The 14,287-nt window shown below is 38.1% G+C and overlaps 1 protein-coding gene across 1 annotated transcript in view; it reads left to right on the forward strand.

The window, feature by feature from the left end:
- The window catches only part of OGDHL (oxoglutarate dehydrogenase L), a 47,947-nt gene that overhangs the window by 16,821 nt on the left and 16,839 nt on the right, over positions 1 to 14,287 (forward strand). The window contains 11 exon segments of the mRNA XM_040071625.2: positions 1,108 to 1,223; positions 2,940 to 3,094; positions 5,723 to 5,869; positions 6,422 to 6,512; positions 7,010 to 7,189; positions 7,567 to 7,695; positions 8,067 to 8,246; positions 8,520 to 8,672; positions 10,037 to 10,139; positions 10,703 to 10,831; positions 12,837 to 12,987. Coding sequence (XP_039927559.1) covers positions 1,108 to 1,223; positions 2,940 to 3,094; positions 5,723 to 5,869; positions 6,422 to 6,512; positions 7,010 to 7,189; positions 7,567 to 7,695; positions 8,067 to 8,246; positions 8,520 to 8,672; positions 10,037 to 10,139; positions 10,703 to 10,831; positions 12,837 to 12,987 — 1,534 coding nt within the window.

Genomic DNA, 14,287 nt, shown 5'->3' on the forward strand with positions numbered 1-14,287 from the left:
AAAGTCACATAACATTTAAGTATGTTATTGATTTAAGAATTGTGCATGCTGTCGAATCAGTGTTAAAGTGGGTGTCTACAGCTTATCTGGAATCATGATAAAGAGTTCAAAATTAAAAATAGAGAAGCTATTTTTAATTTTTCAAATATTTTTATATGTGTAGGAACACATGTAGTTTTAATGTATATATAAGGTTCTGTACTGTGGGTAATGTGTATTAAAATGTTGTACCTTTGCTTCATACAGTTATAAAAATCTGTTTTTCCTTCCTTAATTTAGCAGGTCCGAGTTAAACTTGTATCATACAAGGCCTTTAAGTTGCATTGATACCAGTCTTTCAGTCTTGTCTGTTGCATATTTTGGCTTTTGAAACTGTGTAATAGGTTAAATATTTTCTTAAATTATATTCTCAGCCAGAACAAGTTTAGATATGTCCAAATCAAGATGGGTCAATGTGTTTAAACAAGTTTTAGATTGGGGGTTAGAAATCTGTGTATTTTGTAAGGGGTCATTGCCTGGGAACTCAAGCTGTACAGGTCATTACACAGCTATTTCAAACTAATTTCCCTAAAAAGAGAAAGAGGCTGAATAGAAATACCTTGAAAGTTCTCCAGAGTGCTTGTACAGCATTTTATTGAACCTGTTTTCCATTCCCTTTGTCTATCTATTAATGTAAAATGCTTCCACCAACTGGTTCTGTCAGTGAGAAGGGATTCTTTTTGTGTTTGTTACTCGTGATAGAGTCAGATATTTTATTAAACTGAGCTGCAAGAAGTAGTGTGGAAAATTGATGACATGTGTCTTAATATGGTAAAACATAAAAAAGGCTTGGATGATTCTAATTTCTTGTTTCATCCAAGCATTTAAGAAAGAATCAAATAATGACTATTTAGTTCAAACGCTCTTTTAAAAATCCTGATTAAACTCCATTTTACTAATGGATACTTTCAAAATATTCACACTTTCAATTTTTAGTCTGGTATCTTCTCTGGTATCTTCTTTCTTAATATTGCTTTATTAAATGTAATTGCCATGGCCTGAAAAACAATGCTGGTTTTCTTTTTGTCTCCTGTTCTACTTTGCTAATCAATAACGTACCTGTTGTAGGGTTTTATGGTTTGCACGAATCAGATCTGGACAAAGTCTTTCAGCTGCCAACAACCACCTTCATAGGAGGAAATGAGAACAGTCTTTCTCTGCGAGAGATCATCAGACGCCTGGAGGTCAGTGGGGCGTTTTCATTTGCGATTGTTTTCATTCAGACCAGAGTGAACTTCTGCCAGGTGTCAGGAGCAAAACCCCCTTATCATTTGTCAGTTATTAATAGAGCATGTAAAGGATTCCAATAGCATTAAAAATTACCTTTGTACTATTTCTAGAGGTAGCAGCACCACTGGTGCATTTAGCTGGATATTGGAAATACGTATATGAAGGATGAGTATAAAACAGGTGAATAGGGCAGAATATTAATACCAGCCCTTGTTCTGGAAAGAACTGGTACTGTTTAAAATGAGTAGAGCCTTTAGAAATTCTTTGAAGTGTTGTACCACAGATATAACACCTGTGTACACAGTGCTCAAGACACTCAAGGGTTGCTGTCAGATCCCCCCCTCTAGGGAAACCTTTAGTTGAGGAAAAATATGAAGGCTAGGGACCAAATTCACAAAAGCCCAGCTGTAGCTTGTAGACTGTAATGGTCCTTGTTTTCCATCCCCAGTATTTTTTCTTAAGTTTCATTATCTGACAGGTGACATGGTTTATGGCATAGGAAGTCATCAAAGCTAAAATAATTCAAAGAAAAACTAATTTGAAGGAACAAATATCATTAGAGGTGAACTCCAAATAACAAAGCAGCAAGTAGGAGTGGTAAGGAATTTGCAGACTGCCAAGTGAGTCATTGTTGGATATTCCCAGTTGCCTGACTTTTACGTTGGCTTAGCTGAGGCATGGTATATTGTTAAACCACATTATCTTTGTTGTGCATTATGAGCTCTATATTTGATTGGGTTTCTTTTTTTGTTTGTTTTTGCACTTCTAGCTTTTCTGTGTATCAGTGATCCTTAAAATTGTAATCTGCAAATAAAAGGACAAAATCGATTGCAAAATCTAAAAGCCTTAGAGAATTGATTTGTGTTAAGGAGAGATAACCCTCTGCTTTCCTCTTCTCTCTAGAGCTTTGGATTTTTTTTTTTTTTTTAAATAGAGGTTAACGTTCAACTCCTTACAGGCAGTAGAGGGCACACACTGTGTTGAGAGTAGTTTTGTCTCAAACTCACAGTAGGTCTTGCTTCTGTTGACTTGCATTTTGGACATATTTTTTCTAATGAAATTCTCTTTTTAAGGTAAGAAAAATTAAGTTTTAAAAATTAACAAGGAGATAAATTTTTTGCTGTGTCTTTGCATTTCTCCCTGTCCTTTCTCTGCTCTGAGCTGCTTGTATTTTTTTTTTCACATTTCCAGGTTGACAGTTATCAGATAATTTGCATTTGACTTCCTAGCTGTCTTCTCACTGCCTTTATTTCTTGGTTTAAGGTGACATTTAAAAAGATGTGATAGAAGACACAAATTTTGATAAATTACTTGAAATCTTTGCTGGTGTGTCTAAAGAAGAGTGTACTATGCCTGTAAGAACAGCATGGAGATAGATGAAATGTGCCAGTCAGTGTAAGGCGTGTGTTTTGCCTACTTTGAGTGTAGCACCAGATGAGAATCTTCCAGTTTAAAAATTTTGAAATGTTACTTTGTAGAGAAAGCTTTGTGATATAAAACTAGATTCAGTAAACAATTTATTCATTTATAGAATTACTTTTGGGAAGATATTGCGGAAGAGGAAGACAAGGTAGCTTTCAGGAGAGTAACAGAGAATATAACTTAATACATTAGTTTCTTTGTGGCCCCCTAGCTCCTAAAGCTTCTCTGTTGGTGCTTTCACTTGCTAGAATACCTACTGCCAACACATTGGCCTGGAGTTTATGTTCATCAACGATGTGGAGCAGTGCCAGTGGATCCGTCAGAAGTTTGAGACGCCGGGAATTATGAAGTTCACGAACGAGGACAAAAGGACTTTGCTGGCCAGGCTGGTGCGCTCAATGAGGTACGCTAGGCTGGGCTAGGTCTGCTCTGTGCCTGCTGCCTGGGAGCTCTGGGTCTGGAAGCTGCTGACGTGGGGGGGAGCAGTGTCGCTGAAATCTGGAGTACAGGTGGGTGTAGTTAACGTGGCTGCCATTTTGAAGGAAAGTGTGTGCTGGAAAGTGAGGAATCTGTCAGGGTCCTTGTTGTGACTTAGTTGTTATCTTAAACAGCCTTCAGTGGCATGCCTGGCAGTGTTTTCATTGGCATGAGGAGGTAGACTAGGAAAAAGTTGTTTCAGCACACTAGCAATATGCATTTGTGTTCAAGATTTGTAGCCTGTTTCAGAAAATAAGTGCCAGAAAAATGTTGGTGTGTGATTTCAAGTACTGTTTCTGCCCTTTTCATTTTGAGATGTGCCAAGATGTATTGTGCTGCTGCATGACCTGGCAGCAGCAGTTTTAGTATCTACAGTAAAAGAAAGCACATTTGGAAATGGCTTATTGACTGCTCCCATTGTGGCTATCTGTGTGGAAATACCGTGATCCCAGAGATCGAATTATCCTCTTACCCCTGAAACAAGGCTTCTGAGACACAAGATTTATTTCAGTCCCTACAACCTGAAACAGTGTGCATGTCCCTTGTTAAACACAAGAGTCAGACATTTGTAAAGGCACATTTTTTGGTTAAGATTGTGTGTTCAAGGACGTAAAGATCAAGTGCTCATTGGAGGAGTCAAAAGATATTTTTGCTCGGTGTTTTGTTTGCCAGTATTATAATGTCTCATTAAAAGTTTCATTTAAACAGGAACAAAAAATGATACTTAGTGCTCGAGGGAATATTACACTTGAGTAATTTGTTTAACAGGCCCTCAGTATGAACCATCTCCATTTATCCTAAGACAAGAATTTGTGCTTTTATTCCTGCCTAAGCTGTGAAAAGATTGGGGATTTCTAGTGGCATGAAGGAGCCTAATGTTCATCTTCTGCCAAATTAATTGTTTTACAAATTAAAAGTTTTACAAAAATTTCTATCCAGCTATCTTTAGAGTGCTTTTTATTTTATTGTTTGAAAATGGCCTAGGAAAAAAGTCTGGGTTTGTGGAAAACTGGTTGTTCTCTTGAGATTTGTGGCTTTGTAAAGCAGGTTTTCAAAGTTTTGCTCAAGACTGTTTTTAAAAATGTTCATTCCAAGAACTACAGAATTCAGGTACTTGAAAACGAATTCTGAAGTTGGATTTCTCATCCCTTGTGGTTTTCACTGATAGGTTATTGAACCAAGGGTCATTTTTAACTCCTCCTTATGTAAAATACTCATTGTATATTTCTGAGCTACTTTGTAATGCTCACATGCTAAACATGTTAGACCCTGATGTGGGGCCTGGGCAGGGTCAAGCATTTCCAGATAAATCCCTTCTGAGAGCTACCAGCTTTCACCAGGTGTTTTCCTCTCTGGGTACTGAATGCATATAGTGACAGAGGCTGGGGCTCTGTGTCCCCCAGTGGCATGTGGGGGACTGGCAAGGTGTGACTGTGAAATACTGTAGCTCTGCACATTTAATGGCAGATTGCCTCAAGTAATGGACTTGCTGCTTGTCCAGTACTGGCTCAACTTGCTGCTGCAAAGAGGAAGAAATCAGTGTGTGCACTGCTTTCCTTCGCGCTGTGGGACCTGCTGTTCCCATTATGTAAAAACTGCCATAGCCCCACAGACTTCCCTGCGGAAATGTGCCAGAATAGCTCAGCTAAGGGTCTGGCTTGTTGCTTAGATGGCTGGATTGTAAGGTGGTGATGGGTGAGCTAGGAGAGATTTTGGCAACAGTTCATATCACTGCCTTTAGGACTTCAGTCTGAAGAGGTAAATGTCAGGATTCTGATTGAGGAATAAGCTGAATATTAATGGATTGTGGCAGTGTTATGGGGTGAGGCAGTGCACAGATGATGTAACCAATACAACTACTTTCATGAAGATGTATTTTCTTTGCCTTTCTTATCTCCAAGCTTTACAATGTATAATCCTTTCAATGTTTGTAAAAGGTACTTTTTAACCACTCACATTGCCCCTGGCCCAAACGCATTAAAGAATGAAAGAGCTTAGAGCTGTCAGGGATTGACATCATTCTGCTGCTGAAGCTGAGGCAGAGATACAAGTATCCTGATTTTTGGCCCATTCCTATGTGTTACATCACACAGTCTGAGGAGCCTTGCTATTGAATGAGACTTATGGAATAGGTGTGTTTTCTACTCTGTATTTTTTTTTTTTTTTTAACAAGTACTAGAAAATACAGGTTGTTGTATTTTCTTCAATTCATAGAAGAGACTTCTTTGCTGTCACTCGGCCTTCCCAGTGGTCAGATTTGTGTACATGAGAATAGAGTGTAACTTGAGAAGTGAATTTTGTTGGAGGTGGGGACTCTTAATTGTTTCAAAGTCCTAGTAAATAGTTTTCAGATGGGGTAGAAAGAAGACTGAATTCTCTCCTGTTTCCCTCCTTATGTGTGACTTAATTCCAGAGGCATATAACATGTATTCATGAATGTTTTAAAACAGTTTAATGTAACTTTATTTGTTCTAAGATTATAAACAATAAATATTTGCTACATTACCTTAGTACAAATAATTTCTCTTGGTTTTTTTGTTTCTTTTTGGCAAAGATTTGAAGACTTCCTTGCTCGCAAGTGGTCTTCCGAAAAGAGATTTGGTTTGGAAGGATGTGAAGTAATGATTCCTGCACTTAAGACCATCATTGATAAATCCAGTGAAATGGGAATTGAATATGTTATAATGGGAATGCCTCATAGGTAATGCCAATGGAAACACCCTGACAAATTAGCTTATTTTGGGTTCAACAATTTTATTTAAAAAGTTGATATTAGAAGCTGAGGTATGAAGAGTGAGTCATAACAAGTAATGGAAACACAGAACTGTAGCAAATACCTGTCAGTAAGAGGCTGCAGGCTTCAAAAATGAATGGCAGAGAAAGCCTCCTCAGTGTACTTTGAAGCTGCAAATGAATGTGGCAGCAGCCATGGTATCTCTGCTATTGCATGGAGTCTCTAGAACTGGGAAAGCTGGAGGTTGTTTTGAACTTCGGCAGTCTTCCTTAAGTAATTTATGAAGTGATTATTTAAAGACTGCTAGATAGCTACAAAATTCACTTTGAAAACAAGGTGTTCTAAAATGTCTGAGGGAATGCATTGGAGGAACTTTGTAATGGGAAGTAGGGTTGAATCAAGGGTTTCAGAGTTTGAAGAGAACATTTGCAAATTTCTGACAGTTTTGCAGATTTTGTAAGTTTTTACTGTTGACTCTGTCCTATTTTTGAGACATAACTGTGTTTGGAATTTCCTTAGAGGTCGACTGAATGTATTGGCTAATGTAATCCGAAAAGAGCTGGAGCAGATCTTCTGTCAGTTTGATCCCAAACTTGAAGCAGCCGATGAGGTAAGATGCTTTTTTCATTAGATCTGCATAGAGAGGTCAATATTCATGACAGTTTTCAGTTGTTTTGGTCATGGTTACTATGAAAACAGCATTATTAGCTTCAACGCCTTCTTTTCTAGTTTGAGGAACATGATTTGGTGAGATTTCTTAACAAATTTAAAAATTATATTATACTTGTAACATGCAGAAGGTTTCTCAAGAATGACTGTATATAAATAAGTTTCATTTGGCAGCGTTCATAACCTCTAAGCATCTCTTTTTGTTTTATATGAATGAACAGAGTATTAATATGCTGTAAGCATTTATCTAACATTTGATGACAACAGTAAGATAATAGAATAGGAACAGGGTCCCAGTCTGAAATTGCAGTGTCAAACCTGTAGTGTACACTGATGTTCAGGTAACCAGATACATTTTCCAGGCTGAAGCGTGAATTTTGGGCAGATGGAGCAGGTCTGAATAGCATTTCTGAATTGTGATTATGTCTTTTTTGTTAGGGATCTGGGGATGTAAAATACCACCTGGGAATGTACCATGAAAGGATCAACCGAAAAACAAACAAGAAAATCACTCTGTCCCTGATGGCTAACCCTTCTCACTTGGAAGCAGTTGATCCTGTTGTGCAAGGCAAAACAAAAGCTGAACAGTTTTATCGAGGGGATACGGCAGGGAAAAAGGTAAAGATTATTTACTGTAGTAACTTTTAATGGTAGTTTTTCATGGTATTTCCAATAAAAATAGTTTACCAGTAGTTTCATATTGCAGAATCTTCCTCTTTTCCTCCTTCACAAAAGGGATATATCACCTGTTGAACTAGGTAAGGATTCTGACATGAGACCTCAAGGGTAACTTCAGGAAGCAGGCTTAAAGCTTTATTACCTTTGCAAACTGAAAAAAGACAGCAGAATGCTGAGAAATTTATGGTTTATTATAAAATTACTGTTTTGTTATAAGCACTACAGAAATATGGAGCCAAGAAATCCTGCTGAGAAGCTCAAATGGCAGTTTTCCTTTCTAATATATGTGTGGATATGTGTGTACAATTCTCCCTTAGGTTATGTCCATATTATTACACGGGGATGCCGCCTTTGCAGGACAGGGAGTGGTTTATGAGACATTTCATCTGAGTGACCTCCCATCCTACACTACAAATGGCACTATTCACGTTGTGGTCAACAACCAGGTAACAAGTACAGCCTTTTCCAATCAACTTCTCTGCTGAATATTTGCCCATCTGTCTCTTTTTGTTGTTTGTTATTAACTGGGTTCCTTGCCCCCTCAGATTATTAGAATGGTTGAGATGTTTCTGAAGATGATGCTAGTATCAAGCAACTCTTGAGTGGACAATATTTTATCACCTATGTGCATTCCATTCAATTTATAATAGCTAATTGGATTGGGTTTGCTTTGGTTTTCAAGGGAGCAAAAAGAAGCTAGCTAGCCAAAATGAAAAGCTGATGCTGTTGCTATGTAAATGGCTGTTAAATGCAAACTTCAAAAGAGAGTAGAGGGAAGTACCCAAATTGTTATAATAGAAGCTTGTGGAATTTTTAGATTGGCTTCACCACAGACCCTCGTATGGCCCGTTCATCTCCGTATCCCACTGACGTTGCTCGTGTGGTCAATGCTCCCATTTTCCACGTGAATGCTGATGACCCTGAAGCAGTGATGTACGTGTGCAACGTAGCTGCAGAGTGGCGAAACACTTTCAATAAGGATGTGGTCGTTGACTTGGTAAGTCTTGGTTTTCTTAACTTTTCATGCTGTGCATTATAAGATTATACTAATCTTATTTCTTTGTGGCTTAGGAGGTCCAGTCAAGGAATGTATTTGATTTTAAAGGCCTTTAGTTTCCTCATTTTAAAAAGCCAAGCAACTAACAGGCCCACGAGAAGCCATGAATGTTTTTTATACAATAAACCTCTTAAAACCTCTGTAAAACTCTGAAATGGAAATATTCCATTTTACATTTTTCCTTATCACCAGAAGCAATCTTTCCCTTTGTAGGTTTGTTACCGCAGGAGAGGGCACAATGAAATGGATGAGCCCATGTTCACCCAGCCTCTGATGTACAAGCAGATCCACAAGCAGGTGCCGGTGCTGAAGAAATACGCTGACAAACTGATTGCAGATGGGACTGTGACACTGCAGGAGTTTGAGGTACACACCAGCAGAGTTAGAGGGAATCTAAGGAGTTGTAAGGAGAAAGACCCAACTGTCACTGTATGCTGCCTGCTTGAAAACTCCCTGACTCTGATAAGTCTTTACCCTTTGACAATTTGTGGTTCAGTTTGGCTTGGATTTTCATGTAAAATACGGTTGTTGTAACAAAATGACTGGAAGTGCTCTGAAGCAATTAATATATATTGCACATAAAAAAAATTGCTTCAGTCCTGAGGAAGAAGGTGATTAAATGAGAAATTGGAAAATAGAGGCATTTTTCAGCTGTTCTCCATCTCTAGAACTTCGATTCAGCAGCAAGACAGTATTTGAACACTCCTGTTGATAGCTCCATATTGATAAAGTTGGCAGGCTTGTGTCCAGCGATGATGTAATAGAATCAATTTAACCTTTTACTTTTCTTGCAAGAATTCAACCAAGTTCAGAGATCATTTGAAGTATTCTAGAAAGACGAAGTGTAGAGTCTGGTGTCTGTATTAAACTGGTTAGGTCTTTGCCTTAATTTTTTTTGAGAATGGGTGTTCAGAGTGCAGATGAAACCTTCTGAGGAGCCCTGAAACCTTCAAGGACCTTCTGGAAGGTGTAGTGACATGATACTGCAGATCAAGAAATAAACAGTTTGGTTGCATGCATTCTGTTATCTGTAAAAGAAGGATCACAACTCAGGCAGAAGTAGCTTTCCTAAATCATTTATTGAAAGAGTGTGCCAGTAGAGGCACCATGGGATTTGGTGATGGATCTAGGATCCTGGATGGATGTTTGGCTGTACAGACTGAGCTCAACATTACTGTTAATTCCTTTAAAGGTTAGCTAGCTCAATAACTTGAATGTGACTCTGGATTGAAACACAGATACTGGAGAGGCATTCTGCCACTATGGAATATGGCATTCAGTCTGCTGCCATTGGGAGGTGTGGCCAGCAGATTATCTGCTAGGCTCTCCCAGACAGACTAATTTTTTTGAAAACTTCTTTTCCAAATTTTACTGGCTTTCATAGCCAGGAGTATGAGAGCTGGATGATTTTGATCTTAGAAGTATGATTGTAAATTATATTTGGTATTTCAGTTTTGTCTCATTCTAGAGCAATGCTTGCAGCTTCAGCTCTTGGTACGCTCCTCTGTAACACCTGTCCAATGAACTAAATGATTTATTTAGTGATGTGTGTAAGCATATTTCTAGAAGGCAGTTTGATCCTAGATAAAATTAATTTTATTTATTTGTATTATTGTAACTAAATTTTCTCATAGAGTTAAACAGCTGGCTTTATCGTGCTGAATGAGAGATGTCATCTGTAAGATATGAGGGTGTATGTTTATCCATTTTAAAACCTTTTTGTTCTATAGGAAGAAATTGCAAAGTATGACAGAATATGTGAAGAAGCATATACGAGATCTAAAGATAATAAGATCCTTCATATCAAGCACTGGCTGGATTCACCTTGGCCTGGTAAGGAGTGACCAAAATCTAGGATTTAAATAGATTTTATCAGACAGCATTCCTTTCAAATGGAATATGTGACCTTTGATTTGCCCCTGTTAATAGCAAATACAGCATTCTGCCAGATCAACTTGAAATAAATGCTTTTGTTAAAAAATGCGCAAAGTAAGCTGTGACTTTGGAAAAGCCACTTTCCAGTTTACCAGAGATGTGATTTTTCCTGTACTGTTAACTCTCTGGGCTGTCAGGAAGAAGGAGTATGTCTCGCTTATTTATTCATTTATTTATTTTTATTTGAGGGATTGAAGTGCTATATGCCTTTTATTGGCTGCCTCTGCCCACATAGTTGAACTTCACAGGGAGTGAAGCAGAAACAAAATAGATCATTGTGTGCCTGTAAGATCAGCTTCTGTTGTCATGGAGACAATAAGAAGTATTGTTTCCCTGAAAAGGGGGTAGAGCTAGGCTTAGTCTGCTTCTTAGAATGTCACTTGAGTTGTTGAGTAAATTGTAGGTAATACACGTATCTCCTAAACAGCCCTTGAACATCTCACCAAATCTTTTCCTCCCAGGCTTCTTTAACGTGGATGGAGAACCCAAGAGCATGTCTTGTCCTCCGACCGGCATTTCCGAGGAGCTGCTGACTCACATCGGCAATGTCGCTAGTTCCGTGCCAGTCGAAGACTTCAAAATACACTCAGGTCAGCTGGAGGCTTTGTGTCTCCTACTGGCTTCATGTCTTGCTCCATTTCTGTATTTCTGCACAGAAGTTATTCTTGGGCCATTTCTCAGAGGAAAATGCCTGTGACTTTTTTTACTTTGACTCTTCCACTCTGTGGGTGAAGAGAATGTGACATTTGAGTTCCTGCTGCTTGTTCTCAGCATAATATTCTTAAAGTATCACATCACTTCTGTTCCATACCTCATTAAAATAGATTTTCCTCTCAGGCAGTTAAAAGTGTCTTTGCAACTTTAAATTAATAACTCCTTTCATTCTTGCATTTTTTCCCCAAAAAAGTCTTAACTTTTGTCCTGAAAAGATTCAGTCCTCGCTTTGGCATCTATTAGAGTAAGTGCCTGTCTCATTGGGGAGCCCCCACACTGTCAGAGATCTGAGATAGTTTTATTTCCTGGGCAGGCTGAAATCTAGCAACTATTGGGAGCAATAACCTGCTCATTCCATGGGGAAACATGGAGACCCTTTGTTTAGGGATCTTTTTTCTTGTACGTGCTAAGGGTACATACTAAGGATAAGGAATAAAAAGCTTTTTTCTCTTTAAAATCTCTAAAGAGAAAAAGCTAATCCTCTCTAGCATCATCCATCAAGGAATAAAGTTTGTCTTCTGTAAATATTCTATGTGTTTGTGTTCCTTTGGGAAATGAAACACAAGTAATGGTGGTAGGGCATTCCCAGTTACTAATTGCGGGCTTGTTGAGCAGATACAATTAATGGATAAATTTAACTCTTCTACACATTTGTGCACTTTGTTGTGACACTGATAAATTAAAAATTATAGTTGCCCAATAAAATTTAGTATTAGACATTCTAATTAAAAAGGTAAATTGGTCTCTTGTTAGTGAGTTAATTAACCATTGACACTAGGGAACTCTTATCAGTATATAAGGTAGATTCATAGTTCAAAACAATTATGGTATGCTACATTCTTTTATGCAGTTTAAAAGGCCATGAGAGAGAATTTGTGGAGAAATAGAAGGGGAGAGAAATAGAAATTTGGAGTACTTTGTCCTTTCACTCGAATGAAATAGCTTAATATAATATAGTCTTGCAACAAATAATGGGAAGATTATATTTTCTAGATTTTTTTTATTTTTAAATGTTAATATATTCTGAAGGGAAAATTTTCAAGATTTATTTTTTTCTTAAGATGAGGCAATTTCAATGAGAGTTTTATGTGGAAAGAAAGTGGGGTAAATTTCTGTAAAATTGTGGAAAGTAAGGAAAGGGAAATATGGAAAAATAATGTATGGGACTTAGCTTACCAAAATCATCAGTGCAAATGCAAAAATAAGATGCTGTCAGTTGACAGTGAATACAGGAGACCCGTGGCCTCAAAGCTGGAAGCACCTGTGTGCAGCTGTGAGGTTTTGTTCCCTTTGAAGGTTAGTGTTGTAACTTGTGTTTTGGCTCATGAGGTTATAAAATCTTCACTAAAAAGTCAGCTGTTGGTTACCAGCTGAAAATCCATTGGCAGCTGCTACAGTTTTTATATTTATATGATACTCATAGTATTGATCAATCCAGCCTGTTGTCACTGTATAACATCTCCAGAAGTGCAATAAGACAAATGCCAAGAAAAAAATGAGAAAAGGGAGGAAGACAAAAATTCAGAAACCAAATTGCTATTTTCAGTCTCTTATAAAACAGTACTTGGTGTTAGAGATGTGAAAATAAATCTTGAGGAAGAAGAATTTTACCATGGGTCTTTTTAATTGTCCTCAGGGGTTTCTGCCACAGTCAACTTTACTTTCTTCTTCCAAAACGAGGTATGAACATTACACAACCATTTGCTTGGGAAGCAAGCTGTTTTGTTTTGCCAGCAGTTCAGTTCTAGGAAAACAATTTATAGACCTGATTTGGTATCTGTGTTTAGCCTAGCCACTGAGGAAGGAGAATGGTGAATGTAAGGTGTACATAGAGTTTCTCTGAAACAGATGCATTCATTTCTGGTCTTTATTCCAATGTAGGACTCTCTCGGATTCTGAAAGCCCGCTCAGAAATGACCAAGAACAGGCTTGTTGACTGGGCCTTAGCAGAATACATGGCTTTTGGCTCTGTTCTCAAAGAAGGGATCCACGTCCGACTAAGTGGGCAGGATGTGGAGAGAGGGACTTTCAGGTCAGTACTGAGGTAACTGTTAAATGTTGTTAAAACTGTTAAAGTACCACACTTAAAGAAACAACTTGGCATTTGTTTCAAGAATACAGTCTTCTGCAGGGAGGGGGAAGTTGGGGTTTTTTCTTCAGCATTAATCTGAATGTTATAGATTCTAGCAGTCAATAATAATCAAATTTCCTTTGTATCTGTAAGCAGCATTTTAAAGTAAAATATTTAAGCCAGAACAGACATTTTTAGACACTTTCTACATTCGCTTGCTGAAAAGCAGAACTGTTATCTTTCCCCCTGCTTTCTAAGGAAAAAAAAATACAGTTGCATGCCATCTAATTGCTGAGATGAGAGGATGCTTGCTGCAGCACATCTGAATCTTTTAAATACCATTGCAGTGGTGGCTGCTTGGAACTTGTGTACCCTGTGAACAGATGTGTTGCCACTTGGTGAGGCTTTTAAAGTCAAATAAGGTCCTTTGTACTGAGACTTTTCATGCCTATGGGGCATGTATGAAGGCAGGATCTCATCACTTGGTAAAATATATACAGTTTGCTGCCTTATCTGATTCTCTATAGAGTAAAATGTTAATAATGTATTTAATTGAAACCTTTGATGTGATTTTTCAATTCCTGAGGTGAATGTTGCACTGTGCTCCATTGTGAATGCTTGCAGAAGAAAGAAATAAATTTTGGCGCCTGTCTTCTCTGGTACAGTATTGGCTAGAATTTGGGAAGAACTGAGAGAACCACGTTGCCATAATAAAACATCATGGTGGGGTGCTTTCACTGTTTTGGAGCTTCTAAAGTGATGTCTAGAAAATAATCATTTCCTTCAATATTCTATGTGATGGCTTCTTTTCTTCCTGTTTCAGTCCTCAACACTATCAATAGAAGTGTTCTTCTAGATAGAAGCTAGATAAAGCTGCAGACAGAACCACCAGGCACCTTCTCCTCTTGAGGACAAACTCTTGAGGACAGAGGGTATCAGCAGCCTTGGTTCTGTACTGGTTTGATGTCAGTAAATCTGACAATTGCACATGTACAAATTTTATGTCTGTATATTTCTGGCTGGCCATCTATGCTCCTCTTAATCACCTTTTACTAGGGAAACACAAAAATTGGTACTCGAGAAGCTTAACACCTAGCTAGGTCTTCTGTTGTTGGCTTAATGACAAAATCAAAATTAGGGTGGCAAGAATGAGTTCTGCCAAACAGCTGCCTGATGTGTGAATTTCCCCCTTTCTCTCTACTTCCCTCCCTGTGCTGCTCTTCAAAGGTTCAGTCTTTTTCTGGCTTTACATTGTTGACTT

The sequence above is a fragment of the Hirundo rustica genome, chromosome 8 (assembly GCF_015227805.2).
Source record: "Hirundo rustica isolate bHirRus1 chromosome 8, bHirRus1.pri.v3, whole genome shotgun sequence".
NCBI classification, from domain to species: domain Eukaryota; kingdom Metazoa; phylum Chordata; class Aves; order Passeriformes; family Hirundinidae; genus Hirundo; species Hirundo rustica.